Source organism: Coenobita brevimanus, chromosome 57 (genome assembly GCF_032717465.1).
Source record: "Coenobita brevimanus isolate Jiangsu-jjx chromosome 57, ASM3271746v2, whole genome shotgun sequence".
Classification (NCBI taxonomy): domain Eukaryota; kingdom Metazoa; phylum Arthropoda; class Malacostraca; order Decapoda; family Coenobitidae; genus Coenobita; species Coenobita brevimanus.
Window position 1 is genome coordinate 50146868 of NC_137010.1, and position 20982 is coordinate 50167849.

The following is a 20982-nucleotide window of genomic DNA, read 5'->3' on the forward strand; positions in this document are numbered from 1 at the left end:
AACTCTTATATGAAAAATGAATTTGGGTCTGGACTTTGGCCAACCACCCCCCACAGCACCCTACCTGCATCTATCTAGGCACCATCAAACACAAACAAACAAGTTTAGGAATATTCAGTGCAAGTATTTAATAGAAATTAGCAGTGTTAAGGGATCTAACCATAATCCTATGATGATATTGCTTAAGTGAATGGAGTGGAGGTGGTATTGGGAAGAACTTAGAACCTCTCAGCACTTGTTCTTCCCGAACTCCTTCGCCAGCTTTGAAAACTTCTCTCCCTTTTCAACACGACAAATGAGCTCCAAACGTTGACTGTACGACAACGGCAGCTGCTTCTTGATGCCATACTGCTTAGAGCGCTTCATCAGGGGTTCGGGAGGGGCCATGGAAGGTAGGAGGCGGGGGGGAAGGTGCACAAAAAAAAAGGCAGGTAGCTCTCGTACTCCACGGCGATGGTCTGTAGAGTGCGGACTGGCGGGAAGAACAACAGCAATGTAGCAGCATTAGTATGCACACTTGCCACCAGGGACAGGTGGTGATTGGTTGTTGGGTCACGATTTTCAAACTGAATGCCGCGGTTTACGATTCTCCTTGGAAAAGGCCCACTTCGGTGCCTAGGTCCACGATTTTCGTGACTTAACAGCAATTTAAGGGTGCTGGCAGTCTGACAGCCACTTAGCCGTGATTTATGAATCCATGCTTTATAAACACGCGATTTACGAGGACTGAGTGTATATATATATATATATATATATATATATATATGCATATTATATCCCCAGAAGTACAATAGGCTGGGTTAAGTTACAAAAGTTTAGGTTAGATATAAATATATAGGCACAGTTAAGGGTTATTTTGTGGCAATAGTAATAACATTCTAAGATGGTGTCCATCTGTATTTGGCACTGTTGTGGATTTTAATTTTCATTTACCACCCTTGTGGCAGTCATTTATCATCATAAAGTTAATTAGAAGAATATGGGGGTGGGGGAATTAAAAGAAGTGAGCTGCTAAGGTTTTGCTGCTGTTTAAGTTAAATCATTCATTTACCTCAACAAGTCTACAGTTAGGGGCAAGGCAAGTGGTTGGTTGAAAGTTCAGTGAGGCACATTTACCCAGTGTCAGATTAAATATTGTACAGTCACAGCTTGTTATATGACGAGGTTATGTCGAGCGAAAACCCATCACATAACGATATATCGTATTCAGTCCAGTCCTGTAGTAGTAGTAGTAGTAGTAGCAGTTCCCTAGGCAGTCTATTCAAACAGCCCCGAGTCCCTAAGGAAGGCCATGGCCGAGACCAGGCTTTCCCACAGAGCTCTCAAGGAGTGTATGTTATGTTGTTGGCATAGGTGATTATGGGCAATGCAGTCTTTCTTAATGTGCTTAATAGTGTGGGGTGCTTTGTTACATTTTGGACAGGCATCAGCCACGGAGTCATCTAGCCTCTTCTGGTAGCTTAAGAGGGCTGAGTAATGCCCACATCTGAGCCTGGCCAGGTGGACCTTGTCCTCATGAGGGAGATAGGATTCAGATGGATGGATATCAGGAGGCCGTGCATGCAGCTGTGTGTTGTCTTTAAGTGACTGAATGGAGTGGCTAGCGATTTGAGTAAGAGGGCTGGATGATGCCCACATCTCAGCCTGGCCAGGTGGACCTTGTCCTCACGAGGGAGATAAAATTCATAAGGATGGATATCAAGAGGCCATGCTTGCAGCTGTGTGTTGTCTTTAAGTGACTGAATGTAGTGGCGAGTGATTTGAGTATGGATATGCATCTGGAAGCTGGTCTTAGGTAGGCGAGGGGGAGAGATGACAGTATTTATGTATGATATCATGTGCTGGGTGTTGTTTTGATGTTCCTTGGTGTGTGTGGATGTGCTGCCATGGTGTGTAGTGGATGTTGTGGGTTTGTGGAGGCTGCAGCGAGAATTTGGGTGCCTTTCATAAGGTGATCCTTGACTTTGAGGACTTTAGTTTCGTGATGTAGGTTGTCTGTGGGTGTAGTAGATGTGCAGCCTGTGATTATTTTTAGGGCCTTGTTCTGTATGATCTGTAGAGTGTTGCAGTGTGTTTTAGTGAGGTTAGGAGCCCAACTGGGGCTTGCATAATTCATCACTGAACGTATATTTTGTCTGTGTACTGTGGTGGTGGTTTCTTCGTTGTGTCCAAATGTTGTATGGGCAAGTGACCTCAAGGCATTGAGTCTTGGTGTTATTTTACTTTTAATGTTTGTGATTTGTCGTTTAAATGACATTGATGTATTGTATGTTACACCAAGGACTTTGTGTGTGTGTGTGTTTGTGTGGTAGGGGCATTTTGTTTATTGTGAGGTGTGGAATGTGATTGTGTTCTGCCATCCAGTTTGTGAGAAGGGTCACTAGATTTGGCTGGGGCTATTTTGAGGCTGTTTGTGGTGAACCATTCGTGTAATGTGTTGAGGTAAGGTTGGAGGATGTGTGCAGCTGTGTTTGCATTTTGGTGTGTACATCTGTTGTCATCTGCATAGGAAGCTGTGAGTACCTGTGGTGTGTGGGTTGAGGGTATGTCATGCATGTATACTGTAGGTTAAAGAGTGTAGGGGACAAAACAGATCCTTGAGGGATGCCATTTGTGAAGTTTCTGATGTTCGAAGATTCATCGGCAAATGTTACATGTGCACATTTGCCTGCTAAGTAGTTTGCCAGCCATCTTTTTGTGTTATTGTGCATGTTTGTGTTGAATATTTTGTTTGTTAGGTTGTGGCAGGGGATGGCATCAACAGCTTTCCTAATGTTATTGTGACTAGAAGTGTTCTGTGTGGTGGCCTAGCTGCATTGATGCCATCAAAAACTCTCTGTGTAAGGTCTGTAAGAAGAGTGTTTGTGGAGTGCAGTGGTGTAAAGCCATGTTGTGATGGGGCTAAGGGGTTGTGAGATCTAACTAGTTGTAGTACCAGTCATTCAGTGACTTTAGAGGGGGTGCAGAGGAGTGTGATGGGGCGGTGTGAGGAAGGTAACATGGGGTCTTTTTTGGGTTTGGGATAATGATGATAATGCCATGCTTCCAGATGTTGGGTATTACGTTATTTGATTAGCTGTAGCTTGATATGTTGGTGAGTGCTTGTATGCCTTGTGGTCCAAGGTGTTTACAGTCAGCGCATCTCGACGTGATTGTGGTGAGTAGCGCGTGGCCAACTTGCGTGACTATTATTTTGCCACTGCATCCACCACGGAAAAGCCATACAAGAAAAAATGACTACATGGCAACTCTCTTGAGTTCTCGCCCATTGCTTTTTGTGATAATAACGGTCAGTTTTATTTACACGTGATTGGGTGGATGTTTGCCGTCTCACCCCTACCCCCTTCTCCCTACCCCCTCAGGGGCTTTGTGCAACACCAACAAATTTTCACGTGCATATTTCCCGTGATATCAAAGTCTTACACAAGTGAGGATAATATAGTGAGAGTGATTGAGTGCTATAAATTAAGGCTAAGTACCAAGGAAATAAGTTAGAAAACTGGCGTAAACCAAGTTACAGTACGCCGCCTCGTATCTAAGTTTAAGGCCTCTGGAGAGCCTGAGATGCCCTGCCACAAAAATGGTGGGGGATGGCGTCCCAAGATTATTGGTAGGACTTTGGCTCACATAAGGTGCCAGTTGGAAGAAAATCCCACCCTTACAGCAAGACTGATAAAGGAACAGAATCCCATGCTTCTCCATGATGTCAGTGTACGAACCATTCAGATAAATATCCAAACAAACCTGGGATATTGGAAGATGCGAGCTCAAAGCAAGCCTTTTATTTCCGAGGTGCAGCGGAAAAAGAGGCTAGCTTTTGCACACAAGTACAGCTCCTGGACTGTAGATGAATGGAGACGAATCTTGTGGACCAACGAATCCTCATTTAGAGTTAGTGACACAAAAGGCAAGAGGGTGTGGCACCGGATAGGGTCAGATCCTTGCGACCCAAAGTACACCGCAAAGTCCACCAAGCATCCTCCCTCCACCATGGTGTGGGGTGCATTCTCATATGGGGACATGGCTGACCTTCATGTCTTCACCAAGGACATCTACCTGAGCCTTTTAGACAACCATCTGGCCGACTGTTTTGCAGCAACCGGTGCTGAGGTGCTGCCCAATGCCACACTGCGCATGCTGTCAAGGAATGGCTTTCTGCAAGCGAGGTGGAGTATATACCCGACTGGCCAGTAAACAGTCCAGACATATCACCCATAGAAAACCTGTGGGCCATCGTTAAAGGCAAGTTGAGGAACGAGGACTCATCCACACTGGCCAAATTAGAGTCTGCACTTCTTCGCACATGGAGCGGCATATCCAGGGAAACTTTGAAGAAACTCGTGGACTCTCTCCCCAGTCACCTATTGGAAGTGCGATAACGTAAAGGATACCCCATAAGTAAATGAAAGGTTAGTTAATAAGTATTGAAAAAAGTTTTCATCACATTCCATAAAGTAGTTTGGTTATTATTATCAGTAGAAGTTGTGCTGTACACGTCGTTTTTAGAGTGATCATGTCGAGATGTGCTGACTGTAAGGTGAATGTTGCTTATGTTGTCTGGTCCACAGGCAGAGGAGTACTTAAGGTTGCTAATGATGTGCTTTGTCTGGTTGTAAGTGAAAGGTGCGAAGTCTGGGTCTGTGGGGGAACTGTCTCTTACGTTGGATGTTATGTCAATCGTCGCAATGGGGGTTTAAATGGCTGACATGTGAAAAGTGATTGATGAGAGTGTTTGTTTGAAAGTATGGTGTCTTGTTGTGATGGCAGTGTGTGATTGTGTAGTGTTGGTGTTGGAGAGTTTGTTGCTGTGTAGTGTTTTGTAGAGTTTGCTGGTGTTTGTTTTGTGGTCAAGTGTTTGGAGGTAATTATTCCATTTTAGTGTTTGCTGTTCTGATATTTCATCAATTTTTTTATTGTTGAGTGCTTGTATGTGTTGTACGGTCTTGTGTATGGGGTGTTGGGGAGTGTTGTAGTGTGTCCCATTGACTGATGAGGCCTTGAATTTCTTATGTGAAGTTGGGGTTGTGTGTCTGTTGCCTCTACGGATGTGTCTTTTGTCTGCATTTTGTATAATTATATTGAAAGTGTGCACATTAGTGTTGATGTTTGTGATGGATGTACTGTTTAATGATTTGAAATGTTGTTCTCTTTCAGTTGTGAAGGCCTCCCAGTTGGCTCTCTTATAATTAGTGTGTGTGTGTCTGTGTCCAGCTGGGGTGATTCTGGTGTTGGTAGTGATAAGGATGGGGAGGTAATCAGATCCAAGGGTTTTGACAACTCTCCAGGATGTTGTGGTAGCGAGGTTTGGGGAGCAGAAGGTCATGTCTGGGGATGATGGGAGGAAGAGGACTTAGTTTGGGATATGGGCATGTTGATGGAGATTATTGAGTAGGAGAAGATTATCTCTTTGGGATTGTAGTACCAGCCCCCTGTCTGTGTCAGGGTTGTTGACATGCCAGGCCAATGCCTTGGCTTTGAAATCGCCACCCAGGATGATGATGGGTATGTTAGTGATGTGGTGTATTTGTGGAGAGTAATTGTGTGGTATTGTGGGGGACAATTGGGGGGGAATGTATGTGCTGGCAATTGTTATATGTGATTTGTTACCATTTCATATTTTAATTGACTGTATTTCTGTTGTGGTGTCGTGTGGAGGGAGAAGTGACTTTGTATGTGCACTGGTATCTGAAAAGTTGATGGATTTGTGTACCAGGGTGATGAGTCCACCGTCACCACCGTTGGTCCGGTCTTGTCAAATGGTGGTGAAATTATGAAATGTAGGAGTTTTTTGTGTTCTGTGTAGTTTTGTTTCTTGTAAGATGTCAGTGTGTATGTTTTGTTGTTTGAGGAATTGTGTGAGTTCTTGTTTTTTGATGTTTATGCCATCTGTGTTTAATTGAAGGATGTTTATGTTGTGTGTGAAATGTGTGTTGGCTGCTGCAGCACAGGGGGGAGGTGGTGGTGTGGATGGAGGGGAATAAGTAGGAGAAGGTTGTGATGGAGGTAAGGGTTGGGGTGGATTAGGATGGGGTGGAATGGGAGGGGTTGTGGGATTGGATGGTGTGGGAAGGATCAGTGGGTTGGGCTGAGGAGGTGTGGTGGAAGTAGGAGTAGGGTTGGTGGAGGGGTTAGTGGGTGGGGGGAAGGAGCATAAGGGGCAGGCCCAGGTGTTTGTGTAATGTTTTCTGGATGCAAGTGTAATGGGTCCAGTTCTTGCAGGAATTGCACCGAGCTGAACCCTTTGTCTGTTGGCTCAACGTGATAGGTTTTGCGCATGTTGGATTGCTCTCAGTGTCTTCAGCCAGAGGTCGTTGAGAAATGACCACCGGGGAATTGTGTCTCGGTGTAGAAAAAACGGTGTTGTTGTGTGTATGTTGTGTTGAAAGATGTTGTAGATGTGGTACTTGCCCAGGCGACCTAAGCCACTCCCAGGTTCTCGGGCCCTTTGAGGGGCGAGGGGGGTTTGCGGTGGTTTGGCCCCCAGCTGTCCTCCTCTTCTGCTTCGACAGCCTCTTGGGGGTAGACCCATGGCGAAGATGCCACCGGTCCAGGTCTAGTCCAATCCTGTTATGCGATAAGGTTGCGTCAATTGAAGACAGTTTATTGCATAGTGAGGTCGGTATTACATGGATTCAGGGAGGTTAGGAAGGGTGACCATGGTGAACCTAAAATGCCCCCCAAAAAAGCCTCTGCTACTCACCTGAAGTTTGTCCTATGCCAGTATGAGTCATTCCCCTCCCCACCCCCTCACCCCCCAAAACTGGGGGACACTGGAGGGCCTGGATGATCACTTCACACAAAAAGGTATCTCTTCATTTAATATCACACGCTGCACTATTTGTTAAGTACATGCTAACGCTGTGCGGCTGTCTTGACTAAAGTCAGCTTTTGGGAGGCCTGTCAGGGGAAAGCTGGGTACATAAGGTTGGCATGATTTCCATGTCACAGGTTTCTGTATTTCACACACACAAAAAAGTATCACTTCACTTAATACTGGATACTGCACTAGTACTTTTATTGTTATTTGGCAATAGCAGTGATGTTTCAGTGACCTCTCTTGCACCAAATGAAATGAAAGGCATCCACACGAGATCTCGGAGGTGGTCATCAAGGATACAAGCAAACTCCAATTTGTGATACCCCTAGATGCGTTACCCCAGAATAGTGATGGGGTAAAAATGCCACCCTACCCCGCCTACCTTTGGCCTACCCCCAGTTTTGCGATGGGTTTTGATTTTTTTTTTCAACCGATTTTAATATTCTAGACTTAAATTTTGTGTTTAGGTTGATTTATATACTGTTTTTAGACTTAGACTGATATGTTTTATTCATAGGTGGAGTGAACACTGTCATTTGGGGTATGGATTCTCACCCCATCAGATGAGGCACAAAACTGTGTGGAAAACTAGGCGACTCAACAAAGAATACAGTATTTCGTATTTGACCATTGAACTGTCATCTAACCTATCATGGAATACATAATAAAAATTTAAAATAAATATTGATAATTATGAAAGCCTTAGAGAGTAAATATGTCATGCATTGATGAAAATTGTGACATTGGTAAATCATGTGTTTACATTTGGGCTGTTCAAGAAAAAACACTTAGAAAATACAAAGGAATTTCTTAATGAATGTTGGAAAATAAGAGAGAAGAAAATAAAGGTGCTCAGCAACCAGAACAGTAGCTAAAACGACATAAAGAGGGGCCATTGAAAAGGCTCTCCCGATCGCATCATTGATTGATAAGTCATGTGTTTACATTCGGGCTGTTCAAGGGAAAACGCTTTGAAAATACAAATGAATTTCTGAATAAATTTTAGAAAATAAGAGAGCAGAAAATAAAGGAGCTCAGCAACGAGAACAGTAACAAAAACGACATAAAGAGGGGCCATTGAAGAGGCTATCCTGATCGCATCATCGATCACATTTCCCTGTCAAGAGAATTCCCCGTCAAAACATCAGCAATTGTCCGTCACAACAATTCACACTTTGGAAGATTCTGCGTCATTCATACATTGTTATTGTGCATAACAGATGTTTGTTTAATTGTCCTGGGACCATCTGATGGTGGGATTGCATACAGTGCTGCTGCTGCTTCTCAACCGAGTTTGAATACTAGTCAGAGATATTCTCCAGTGACCTTGACTGGGAACAAGTGAGACGGCACTGGTTTTAGGCTTAGATTATCTTCGTTTACAGCTGTTAGGCCTTTTAGATTGGCTTTAAACTTTTTTTTGGAGTCATTTGTGTGAGTTTAGGACTTGGTTGGAAGGGGAAACCCAAGGGTCAAAAATGCATCCCTATACTTTACATGTAAATCTACCTCAAGATATGATACCCCTCCTAGCGATGGGTTTTTACTTAACCAGTTGCATCATTAAACCAGGGTATGCCTGTATTGTTCTTGCAAAATTGCTAGCACTTTTTTTTTTCACATTTTCTGAAAGAGATGTAATTTTAAATTATCATTCTAGCGATTTAGCAGTAGCTAACAAAGTCATACAATGAGATAAGAGTGTTTTTATGTAACATAATTTGCGTAATGCACCATCAGTTGAACAGTTAATTGTTGTACGGTACATGTTTTTGTATTTTTCTGGTGTTTTTTAAATTAAGCATTACAAGAGATATTTCATGTTTTGTCCCCCCCCTCTTTTTTTTTTTTTTTTTTTTTTAATAGCAGATAGGATCTAATTCCTTCTAAGGATTTGGTGGTCACAGATTAGTTGGAATTTTGAACAAATCAGACAGGCTCATGCCCCAGTTAGTGTAACTTTAGGTTTTATTGTATTTTAAAGGCAGTCTCAGTGTTTTCTTATTTTGGTAAATACAGAGAGTTGCAGGCCCAGCCATTGTGTATTCACCTAGTTTACCTAGTTGTATTTACCTAGTTATATGTACAGTACAATCCCAGCTATCCGGTATCCAGACAAACGGAATACTCAGAACAACGGGAAAATTCAAGGGCTGGTAAAAATGTCATTAAGTTATAACTGTGCGCCAATTTGAATGGACCGCCAAACCGCCGTTTGATCGTGTCACGCGAGGCTGGGTGAAGTCAGACAAAGCGAGGTGAAAGCATTTCCGGCTAATGTAAATCCCTAGCAAATCCTCTTAACCACCCCTCCTCTCCCCCTCTTTCCCCTACTTGAATTCAGTCATCCTCCACACCCTCCAAAAATCACCAGTCTGCGTTTTGCCACCAGACAGTAAACAAGCTCTCTTGCTATTGTGTTCCACTGATAGACGGTAATTTGTACACTCCAAAATGCCTAAAGTGCAAACTAAACATAAGCGTATCGTGCTTACCTTGGAACAGAAGCTGGACATATGCAACAGACTTGAAAAAGGCAAACATTATAAAACACTAATGGCTGAATATAAATGTTAATAAGAATGAAAGTTTACTTTGTTGGAAGAAAAATAAATAAATAATATGCCTGCATTTCATACATACATCATTTATTTTATTTTCTGCAAAACAGCTGAGTGGCGGGTGAGGGGTGGAGTGATGGAGGTCAAGTGGGGAAGAAGAAGAACAGTCGGAAACGTAAACAAACTCACGTGGGGGCACGGGTGTCGTGATAATTCTACAGTGCAGTCTTAACACATCATCAGTTCACTAATAAATGTTCAAGCTTTTATTTCTTTATTTGATTTTTCAGTTTTTATGAGTACAGTACATATAATGAATACAGTAATTCGGTAAACAATGGACTGGTGCAATTTGCAGCACTGCAAATTGCTAGACATTGCACGCACGTCCGTTATGACCATGGTGTGTGTTTACAAGGCAGTTTTTCAGGCGGAATCTCTTAGTGTAACCCCTAATGTGACTGGTGAGTACCTGAACTGTATTTACTGCTGTGATAGCCTTTGTATAGATTTGACTTGAAAATCAGAAATACGGGAAAAATCTGTAACCGGGAAGGTAAATTCCCCAAGCCACCCGGTTAACTGGGATTGTACTGTAGTACAGTATACAGGATTTGAGCTTAGCTTTTATTGTCTTCCCGTCACATCTACTTTCACCCAATTTAGTTTCAAACACTTGGATGTTCTTTGCCTGTACCTCCTCATCTTCCAATCCATTCCAGATATCTACACTTATGTTTTGGAAACTAGATTTTTTTTCACATCGTAGAGACATTGCTCTTCCTTAATTTGTATTCATGCCCTCTTTTCCTTCCATCATCCATTGCAAAAAAGAACCTCTCTTTCCAGTCATTTGAGAGAGAGAGAAAGAGAGCATTTGTTAACCCACGCCGTCCCGGCAACGTGAATTAACGCGGCAACATTGCGAGGTCCCTAATTTTCACAATTTTCAAGTTTCGCGAGTGATTTTGCAAGTGATTTTTGGCATGTATACACGGGACACCTTCCTCTATTCCTCTACAAGATGCCAAGCAAGAACAATGCCTTACACAGCATAACCTCTCCCCCCCCGCCCCCTGCACGCCATTGTCTCGGCAATTCACCAGTTACCAGTGACCTGGCCAATAAAGACATTCAGGGCCAGAGTGATTCCCCAATTGATGACAATGTAGAGGACAAAGTTTACATAGCATTAGAGGAAGAAACAGTCAGAAATGATGATCAGGTAATGTGGGAAAAAAAAGGTCATGAATGGTGATGAGTTAGTGAGTGAAACAATGCTTATAATGCCTATATTACTGTTTGAAAACCAATATACTCTTGTACTACATATAAATTCATACCAAGTAAATAAATAAATACTGTTTATGAGTGGATAAAATAGTTACCCTCCCATAGAACTCATTTGCTTTGGTGCCAGCCTGTTAGAAAACCCAGTCAGGTAAGGAAGTACTCGTACCTAAATCGGGTATTTTAAACCTCTGGTGAGCAATTTCTCTTTGAATTTTCGATGTTTCTCACCAAAAGCGGATGTTTGAGCCAAAAAAAAAAAAAGGTCCAAAAACGTCGGGATGGGGCGGGTTAAACAAATTGTACACTTGAAAATACAAGTTGGTATGGATGCTTTGTAATGAAATGAATTAATCTGAATTGCAGTTCATCAATTTGGTATCTCGTGCTGCAATGTTTGGTTTTAGAACTTGTGATTGGCAAGCCAGTCAGATGTAGGTGGTAGCACTGGTATCATTCTGAGCTGGATAGACCTTGACCTCAATACTATAATCTGGGGTTACCTGTTTTTTAAAATCTGTGAAAATTCAGTCATTTAAGTAGTTATCAAGCACAGTGGATTTGAAGCATCTCTCCTTGTCATAGGCATGCTGATGTTATGATCACTGAAGCTGTGTTTGCTATGGCAATTAATAGTTGTTTTTACTGCTTTATCATCAGTTGCCTTGATCTGTTGAACCTTTTTTTATAAATATATACTTTGCCAAAGCCTGTTTTACCAGTCTGTTGTTTCATAATTTGATTATGATTATTATTTACCTTTGATTCTAGCCTTTCCTGGAAATCCGTGATGGGCTGCATCCATGTGTGGTTTCAACCTTCAATGGTGAGGAGTTCATCCCCAATGATGTGGTTCTAGGCCATGATGGTACCTGTGCCCTCACGTTGGTCACCGGACCAAATATGGGGGGCAAGTCCACCCTCATGAGGCAGACTGCACTCATATGCATACTGGCTCAGCTGGTAGGTGGCTTTATCAGTATCATCACATGTAAAATTTGCCCTTTTTATACACATGTGTAACAGCTTTTGTATTGTAGGTAGAAGTACAGTACGGTACTAGGTGTGGTTTTGAGTTATTGAAATGTTTTGCACATAAACATGTGGCCAGTGACAAGTGAACAGAAAGTTTGTATGGAACGAAAGCTGATTGAAGATTGAAGAAAGGAAAACAGAGAAAGGTGTAATACAGTGGGGTGGAAAACATGAGGGAGGGCATGGTTTGTCTGATGTATTGCTGTATATCATAAATCACTCACACTTTCTATTATATTGAATAATATGTAACATTTTCTACTTAATTCAAATTTGTGAAGTGTACCAGGAAGTGGAGAGTAAAGTTGTGGGTGCTTTGATGTTGCTGGTGTTATGAAGGCCTTGATACACAACAGAGGTTAAATCTAGTGGTTGCAAGAGGATTGTATGAAGGTGTGTTAGTTCCCACATTAATGTGGCACAAGTGTGAAAAAGCAAGAGTAAGGACAGTGGAAGTGGAACTGCAGAGGAATGTGTGTGGAGTGCTTAGAGTGGGTAGAATAAAATAACTCTGTCTTTCTTTCTTTCATTCTTTCTTTTTCCTTCTGTCCATGGATGACTCTACAGTGAGTGACAAGCCAGATGATTTCCCGTACACCAGGAAACCATTTACTACACTGGGTGGTAACTCTACAAGTATAACCAAATTATGAGGCCTGGTGGTTTAGTGCGTAATCAAGGCGCTCCAGTCGGAGTGAACCTAGGCAGTTTTATATCCAAGGAGTGGTTGGAGTTTATCCATCCATCCATCCATCTTCCAGTCCTATGTTGCCCCCTGAGGAGCATAGGAGCCCGGGGGTAGGTAAGTTGGTCCTGACATTTAAGATGAGTGACTAGCCTCACTCATCCCTGAGTGGCAATGTGTGAGCAACAAACCTCAACCATCCCTTGGATATAAACCTACACAGGCCCAATCAGACTGGAGCTCCTTAATTACCCACTAAACCACCAGACACGATAATTTGGTTATACGGTTACCACCCAGCAGAGTAAATGGTTTCCTGGTGTACAGGAAACCATTTGGCTTGTCACTTAGTGTAGTGTCACCCATAGGCAAAAGGAAGAGGAAACAATGAAGGAAAGAAAGACAGAAGAGGGAGTGTAAAGTCATCCATAGGCAGAAAGAAGAGGAAAGAATGAAGGAAAGAAAGACAGAAGAGGAAGGAAGGAAAAGAGGAAAGGGTAGTTACCCAAAGAAGCACTACACCGAGTGAATGGATGGTGAGCGCCCCCACCTACCACCATTGCTCACATGATGCCACTCAGGGATGAGTGTGGCTGGTCACTCATCTTAAATGTCAGGACCAACTTGCTTAGCCCTGGGCTCCTATGCTCCTCATGGGGCAACAAAGGAGTAGATGATGAATGAATGGATGAATGATATATTTACGAAGCATGTAGAATGGGGAAGGAGGTGGTTTAGGTAGGATGGGAATCAGAAGTTGTATAAGAGTTGCTAGTTGTGGACCCTGTAACCAGTTAGCTTTTTTCCCCATAGATTTATTGTGTAAGTTTTCCAAACTTGTTAGTCACCAGAGGGGGTCCAGCACTAACTACAGTAATTGCAAATACAGTAATATGACCTTTCAATACAGTACAGTATGTTATTCATTTTATTCACTGATTTTCGGTCTTGGATCCACATGATTTGGCCATGTGAAGCGAATGGAAAGTTAAAGATTGACTGAGTGTGTGTGTTTGTGGTGGACAGAAGGAGTGAGACAGGGAGACTAAGGGTGAAGTGAAAGGACAGGGTGGAGAGTTATATGAATGAGAGTGGATTGGAATGGCAGAGGACAGAGTGATATGGTGATTTGTTCATGGACTTCTCCATTGGGATTAAGGTAACTGACTGTAGATAGATAGATAGGTAGATAGCAGTTATTTCTTTCTCATTCCCTCACTGCTCTTTCCAGTTCACATCCCACTCTGTATTTCCTCTCTTTAGCCAACATCTTCACCACATAGAGTAATCTCTCAGTTATCCAGCGTAATTCACCCAACCCCCACGCTGGATATAGTTTAGGCATCCCTACCCTCTTCAGACACAAAATGATCCACAGGTATACATGGCGAATGATGAGAAGGGTGGGTGGTGAACTGAATGGAAGGAAGGCAATGATTGATTATATGTGTGTGGTTGAAAGGATGCGAAGATGTGTAATGGATGCAAGAGTATATAGAGGTTGGGGGAGTGGACTTTCGGACCACCACCAGAATCAAGGTCCAAAGTAAAATGGAGAAATAGAAGAGGGGAAGGATGGGAGGAAGGAGTAGATGCACGGAGAGTGGAAAGGTTACAAGAGGATGAGAAAAAGGCAGACTATAAGAGAGAAGTGAAGGAGCGATTGGGTATATATGGATTGGAGCAGATGGGTGATGTGGAAGGTGTGTGCAAGAAATTTACGGAAGAAATATGTGCAGCATGTGAGGTGGTGTGTGGGGTGAAGATAAGGCAAAAGGGGGTGCAAGGAACAGCATGGTGGAATGAAGAGGTGAGACAGGCTGTGGCACAAAAGAAGAAAGCGTATAGTGAGTGGATGAGAAATAGGGACGTGGAAGAATTTGAGATGGAAGAGAGAGTTATATGTAGAGAGGAAGAGAGAGGTGAAGAGATTAGTAAGAGAGAGTAAGAAGAGCGTGGATGAGGAATTTGGAAGGAACTTGAGTGTAAAGTGGAGGGAATGTAAGAAAATGTTCTGAAAAGAGGTAAAGAGAGTTAGACAGGGTGGCAGTGAAGTTAGCCGGGGAGTGAAAGATAAAAACAGTAGATTACTAGTTGAGAAGGGAGAAAAAGTGAGCAGATGGAGGGAACACTTTAATGAATTGTTGAACATAAAGAATGAAAGTAATGCGAGTATAAGTGGCTGGGGAATGGCTGAGACAGAGAGAGATGTGAGAAGAGAGGAGGAAATTAGTAGAATGGAGGTTGTAGAAGCAATGAAGAAAGTCAAAACGGGGAAAGCCCCAGGAATTGATGGAGTGTATGGTGAAATGCTGAAGTATGGGGGAAAGTAGTAGTAGAATGGATGTGGAAGATGTGCAGGTTGGCCTGGGAGGAAGGTAGAGTCCTGGAGGCAAGTCAGGTATAATTATTCCCTTGTACAAAGGAAAAGGGGAAAATGAAGTGTGTGGTAATCATAGGGGCATTTGTCTTCTTAGCGTTATAGGAAAAGTATATGGTAGGATACTTATTGACAGAGTTAGGGAAATAACTGAGGAATTAGTTGGAGAAGAACGGGAAGGTTTTAGGGAGGGAAGGGATTGTGTAGATCAGATATTCATTCTTAGATCTTCAGTTGAAAAGTTTCTAGAGAAGAGAGAGAAGTTGTATGCGGCCTTCATGGACTTGGAGAAAGCATATGACTGGGTGGATAGACAAGGATTGTGGAAAGTATCAAGAATATATGGAGTAGATGGGAGGTTGTTGAAGGCTGTGAAGAGTATGTATGAGGGGGCTAAGGCTGCAGTGCGTGTGGATAGTGAACTGAGTGAATTTTTCTCTTTGAAGGTTGGGTTGAAACAGGGATGTGTCATGTCTCCATGGTTGCTCAGTCTGTATATGGATGAGGTTATAAAAGAGATACAAGGTATGGCAGTGGATGTTGGAATGACCCTAATGAGAGAGGGCAGTGTTTGGAAACTACCTGTACTGTTTGTAGATGATGCTGTGTTATTAATTGAAGACGAAGGGGAGCTGCAAGGCTTGGTGGATGAGTTTGGGAGAGTGTGTAAGAAACGGAATCTAAAGGTGACTGTAGGGCAGAGTAAAGTTATGGTCTTTGAGATTAGTGAAGTCAGCTAATGTACAGTGAGGTTGGATGGTGAGGAAATGGAAAATGTGAGTATGTTTAAGTACTTGGGTAGTGTGATGAGTAAGGATGGAAGTTTGGAGGGTGAAGTGCTTGAGAGAGTACAACAAGGAAGAAAGGTTGCTGGTTACTTGAAGGCACTGATAAGAAACAGGGAAATGAGGATGGAAGTGAAAAAGTCAATACATGACAGCATTGTGATACCAACTCTAACTTATGGAAGTGAAGCTTGGATCTTGTTGGAGGGACACAAGTCAAGAGTGAGAGCAGTGGAAATGAGTTATTTTAGAGGAGCATGTGGAATCACATGGAGAGACAGACTGAGAAATGAGGATGTGAAGGAGCATTGTGGTGTGGATGTGGATGTGATTGGAAGCATTAGGAGAAACGCATGGATGTGGTTTGGCCATATGGAGAGTGAGAGACTGAAGAGGAGAGTGTATGTGAGTGAGTTGGAGGGGGAGAGGGGGAGGGGGAGGCCAACGATGGGATGGAGGGATGGAGTGGAGAAGTATTTGAGGGAGGGGGGTGTGAGCTTGGACCATGGCAGTGAAATGGCGAGGGACATGGCGATGTGGAGGCGATTTGTTTGTGGCCACCCCATATGGGATTAAGAAGTCTAGCAGTAGATAGATAGATAGACCCCTAATCTGATATCCATTCAGCATTGAGTCAGATAATGTCTCTACCCTAACTAACTGTCTAGACCTTGTATCCTGAAAACTTTCCTACGATACTACCCATGAATAAAAGAATATAATTAAGCATAAACTACAATACAGTATTAATACAGTATGATACATATAGTAGAGTAATGGTGTACAGACCAGTAATGTAATCATAATCATACTATACTCACCAAGTGTTTGCATCAGTAGAGGGTAGAGTAGTAAACTATGCTGTTCTGTGCACTTAAACCCATGTGATCTAGTGGTGAATGTCCCCCAGAAAGATTACTTCAGCACAGGGGGGGGGGGGACCACATGCTAAGTCACAGCTCTAGGGGGTAGCCACCATGTGGATCACAAATGCACAGCACACAGATATGTCCTCACCATACGGCGTCCACAGGAGAGACGAAGAGAGCAGCGGTAGGCATGGCAGGTCGTGTCAGTTGCTCCCACAGTGCATTGTGATGGCTGGTGCGTTATGAGGTCTGCCCACTTACCGATTGGGTCCTGTGTCTGAGCTGGATGATGCACCTTACTGCTGGAAAGTGCATAGTACCACTGATTGCTTGCTGTTTCTGAGATGGATATTGCCTAATTTTGCCGGATAATGTTTTAATAGAGTCGGGCAAAAAGCACCAGATATTGTGATGATGGATAATTGAGAGATTAATGTACACTTGTAGCACTGATAAACAAACTCTCATTACTATTCCCTCAAAATTTCTTAAGTTCAGGTGTTTCCATTTCATTGTTAAACTCTTTTGCTACCTTCTGGTCATAGTTCTGTGCCTCTTCTTTGTAAAATTCTTCCACCCATATTTTAGTTCTTGAGTAGCTCAGTCCTCCCATGCTCCTTGTCCTTTCACTGCTGTACCTGGCAGTCATATGGTCTGACAGTCTGTCATGCTGTTCTTCTCAGCTTTTGTATTGTATCAGTGTCACACCTACCAATCTTCATTTTATGAACACATTGTTAGTCTGAATTCTTTTTAACCCCTAAGGTACGCAATTCCTCCACCCAGTCTATCCCCCAAAACGCAATTAGGGGTCGATTTTTCAACGTTCATGAAGCTAAATTTTTTACTTTGTTATTTGAAGAGGTTGATTTTACACACCAGAAAATGTATATTTCATTTTCATATGTCAAATACTAACCACACAGTGACGCATCAGCACTGAAAATAGTTAGCGCTCGCATATGGGAGGAAATGGAGAACAACCAAAGAAATTTTCCATAAACATAATTTTCGCAAATATCTCACAGAAAGTATTGACTGCAATGTGATATAGATTCATAAAACATATTTATTTGGTAGAAGGAATGTACATAAGAAATAAACAAATAACTGAAAGTGAAGAAAATAAACAAAAATGGAAATTCAATCTATCTATCTATCTATCTATTGCCAGACGCCATAATCCCGTACGGGGTGGCCATTTGACTCTGAGTTATTTGTTTTACAGGGAGGGGCACTAACCCTCCACCAATCCACATATAAATGAATAAAAATAAAAAAATCTGAAGTGTAAGAGAGAGAGGGAGAGAAAGAGAGAGCTAAAGAAGCAATAAATAAATGTAGTAATTCTCTCGCCTTGTCCTGCCCCCCTGCTGCAATACTTTACACAAAGCCAAATTTTGGTCTTTGACATTTGGAGAGCTTGATTTTACGCATCAGAAAGTGTTTATTTCATTCTCATGCATCATATACTTACTGCATAACCACTCGCGTACAGGAGAGAATGGAAAAAAAAATAGAGAAATTTACAAAAAAAATGTGATTTTCACAAACATCTTACAGAAAGTATTGAAAGCAATATGATAAAGGCATAAGACACATTTATTTGGTAGAAGGAATGCAGAAATAAATAAATTAATAAAAGTGAAGAGAGAGAGAGAGAGAATAAATACAGGAATGGCACAAGCAGCTTCCCTTCGAATGACGAGATAAGACATAACGTCGGTCCCTCTTCTCTATCTATCTATCTATCTATTGCCAGATGCCTCAATCCCGTTGGGGGTGGCCACAAACAAATCGCCTCCAAGTCGCCCTGTCCCCCGCCATTTCACTCCCCTGCTCCCAACTCACACCCCCCTCATATACCTCTCCACCCCATCCCTCCATCTCATCCTCGGCCTCCCCCTCCCTCTTTCCCCCTCCACCTCACTCACATACACTCTCTTCGTCAGTCTTTCACCCTCCATCCTCTCCACATGGCCAAACCACCTCAGTGTGTTCCTCATAACGCTTCCTATCACATCCACATCAACACCACAACGCTCCTTTATATCCTCATTCGTCAGCCTGTCTCTCCATGTGATTCCACAGGCTCCTCTTAAATAACTCATTTCTTCTCTCTCTCGTTTTCCATTCCCTCTCTCCTCTCTCGGAGAGAGAGAGAGAATAAATACGGGAATGACACAAGCAGCGTCCCTTCGAATAAGGCATAACATTGGTCCCTCTTCTCTCTCTTGTTCTCCATTCCCTCCCTTCTCTTTCGGAGGGAGAGAGAGAGAGATAAAAGACAGGGAGGGGTTGAGCAGCTCATGTGACACAAGAAACCATGATAAAGGCATAAAACACATTTATTTGGTGGAAGGAATGTGCATAAGAAATAAATAAATAAATTATATGTGAAGAGAGAGAGAGAGAGGGAGGGGGGAGGGTAGAGAGAAGGGACAGAGAGGAGATGAGCAGCACACTTGACACAAGGGAAGTGACGCAGTGGGGTATTGAGATGTGGAGGAGGTGGGGTTGGGGGGGTCACTCTGTGGAGGTTAGTGGCTGAGCCAGAGTTGCCAAATGTGACTTTATATTCGAGTTTAGGCTCCATATGTCCCCTCCTGAGCAGCCGTGTAGCGGGAAGTTTGACCACCAGTTTTTTATAGAGCTTCCATGATTGACGTTCATAGCACTCCGCACACCAAATAGCGCCCAGTTGATCGTCGTCCCTAACCCCTTAATGGTTAAACTCCTCACTCCCCCAATACAATGTGTTATTGTGTACATCCTTGTGTATATAAGTTACAGTAACATCATCTTTCCTTCTGTGCTTTCATACTTTTCTCATGGCTTACCAGAACAGTCCCATCCATCCATCATAGAATCTGCTCCAACTTTCCACATTTATTCCCTATCGCAAAATCTTTACCTCCTTAAACATCGACAGGAATTGGGGCCAACTGTCATCCACTTACTTTGTGTAGAACTGCTTCATGTGGCTCTGCATTATTATTTGGTGTTGATCAACCCTAGTCTGTCTAGCTGAGCACACCCATCAATCACAAGCAAGCAGTTTCCCCTGCAGGGCTGTCCTGTGCAGTGAACAGTTGTTTCCTTGTGGCTTGTGGCATCTCATCACAGTGAGGTGTGGGGAAGTGGTGGTTTGGTTCCTGGATGGACACTGCATTTGCATCTCTCCACCCAGTTAATAGAGGCACCATAGGAGGCTCCACTTCGCCCTGTAATTTAGTTATATGAAAGTTTTGTGCATGTACGGTGTAGATGGTAATCTGCCAGGTGCTGTGAAGAGTTTTTTTTTTTTTTATGATAATGAAGCATGTGTAAGAGTTAATGGGCATCTAAGTGAATGGTTCACGATTTGTGTGGGTGCGCGACAAGGTTGTGCCATGGTTGTTCAGTATATATATATATAGATGGGGTGATGAGAGAAGTAAAAACATGAGTACTGGAGAGGGGGATGGCGTTGGTAATGAATGGTGATGGATGGAATATCTCAAATTTGTTGTATGCTGATGATGCAGTACTACTTGCAAATACCAGACAAGAGCTTGGTAGACTAGTGCAGAGTTTTGCTGATGTCTGTGAGTGTTGTGCCCTGAGAGTAAATGTAGAAAAGAGTAAAGTGATGGTTATTGAGAGAGAAGGAGACACCCAGTATGATGTTACAGTGAATAGAGAGAGACTGGAATTGGTGAGAGAGTTCAAATACCTGGGTACAGTGATAGAAAAGAGAGGAAAGTGTGCAAAAGAAGTGGAAAGTAGAGTGACACAAGGAAGGAAGGTACTGTAGTTGGTGCAATGAAGGCCCTGATAAGAAACAGAGGCTTGAGTGTTGCAGCTGCACTAGGCTTACATGAAGGAGTGTTAGTGCCAACTTTAACATATGGATGTGAGACTATGGTGTGGCATAAAAATGAAAAGTCAAGAGTAAGAGCAGTGGAGATGGGACTGCTGAGGAATGTATGTGGAATACAGAGAATGGATACAATTTGAAATAATGTGATTAGTGAAAGATGTGGATTGAGGAAGTTTGTGGACACCAGAATCAAAGAGAGTGTACTGAGATGGTGTGGTCAGGTGGAGAGAATGGATAACAATAGATTGGTGAAAAAGGTATATCTGAGTGAATTTGAGGGAGGGAGGAAGCAAGCTAGGCCAAGGAAAAGGTGGAGAGATATTGTGGATGAATGTGTAAGAAAGAGAGGTTTTGAAGTCGGTGAGGCTAGGGAACTGACAAACAATTGAGCTGGCTGGATGAATATTGTGAGGATAAGTGGATGAGCAGCGAATTTGGCACCCTTTTTAATGTGACAGCATCCGGATTGACTCTATCGGGTATGTTTATGTGAAGCTACAGAATTTGGTGAATGTTTTTGACATATCCGATAGAGCCAGATTCCAAGGACATGAATGATGAGTGAAGAGAAGCGTGGCCCATTGGATTGGGCAGATTTGGGCTGTCTGGACATTGCTACTACTCACCCTGCCCTAAAGTGGGAAAGGAGGTCCAGATGATGATGATGATGATGATGATGATTACTGCCCAGCTTTGTA

General features: G+C 42.8%; 1 protein-coding gene across 1 annotated transcript in view; it reads left to right on the forward strand.

Annotated features, from left to right (window-relative positions):
* Window positions 1-20982, forward strand: part of Msh6 (DNA mismatch repair protein Msh6) — a 746240-nt gene that overhangs the window by 615786 nt on the left and 109472 nt on the right. Inside the window, exon 20 of the mRNA XM_080274091.1 lies at window positions 11440-11631. Coding sequence (XP_080130217.1) covers window positions 11440-11631 — 192 coding nt within the window. The remainder of the gene's footprint in view (window positions 1-11439; window positions 11632-20982) is intronic.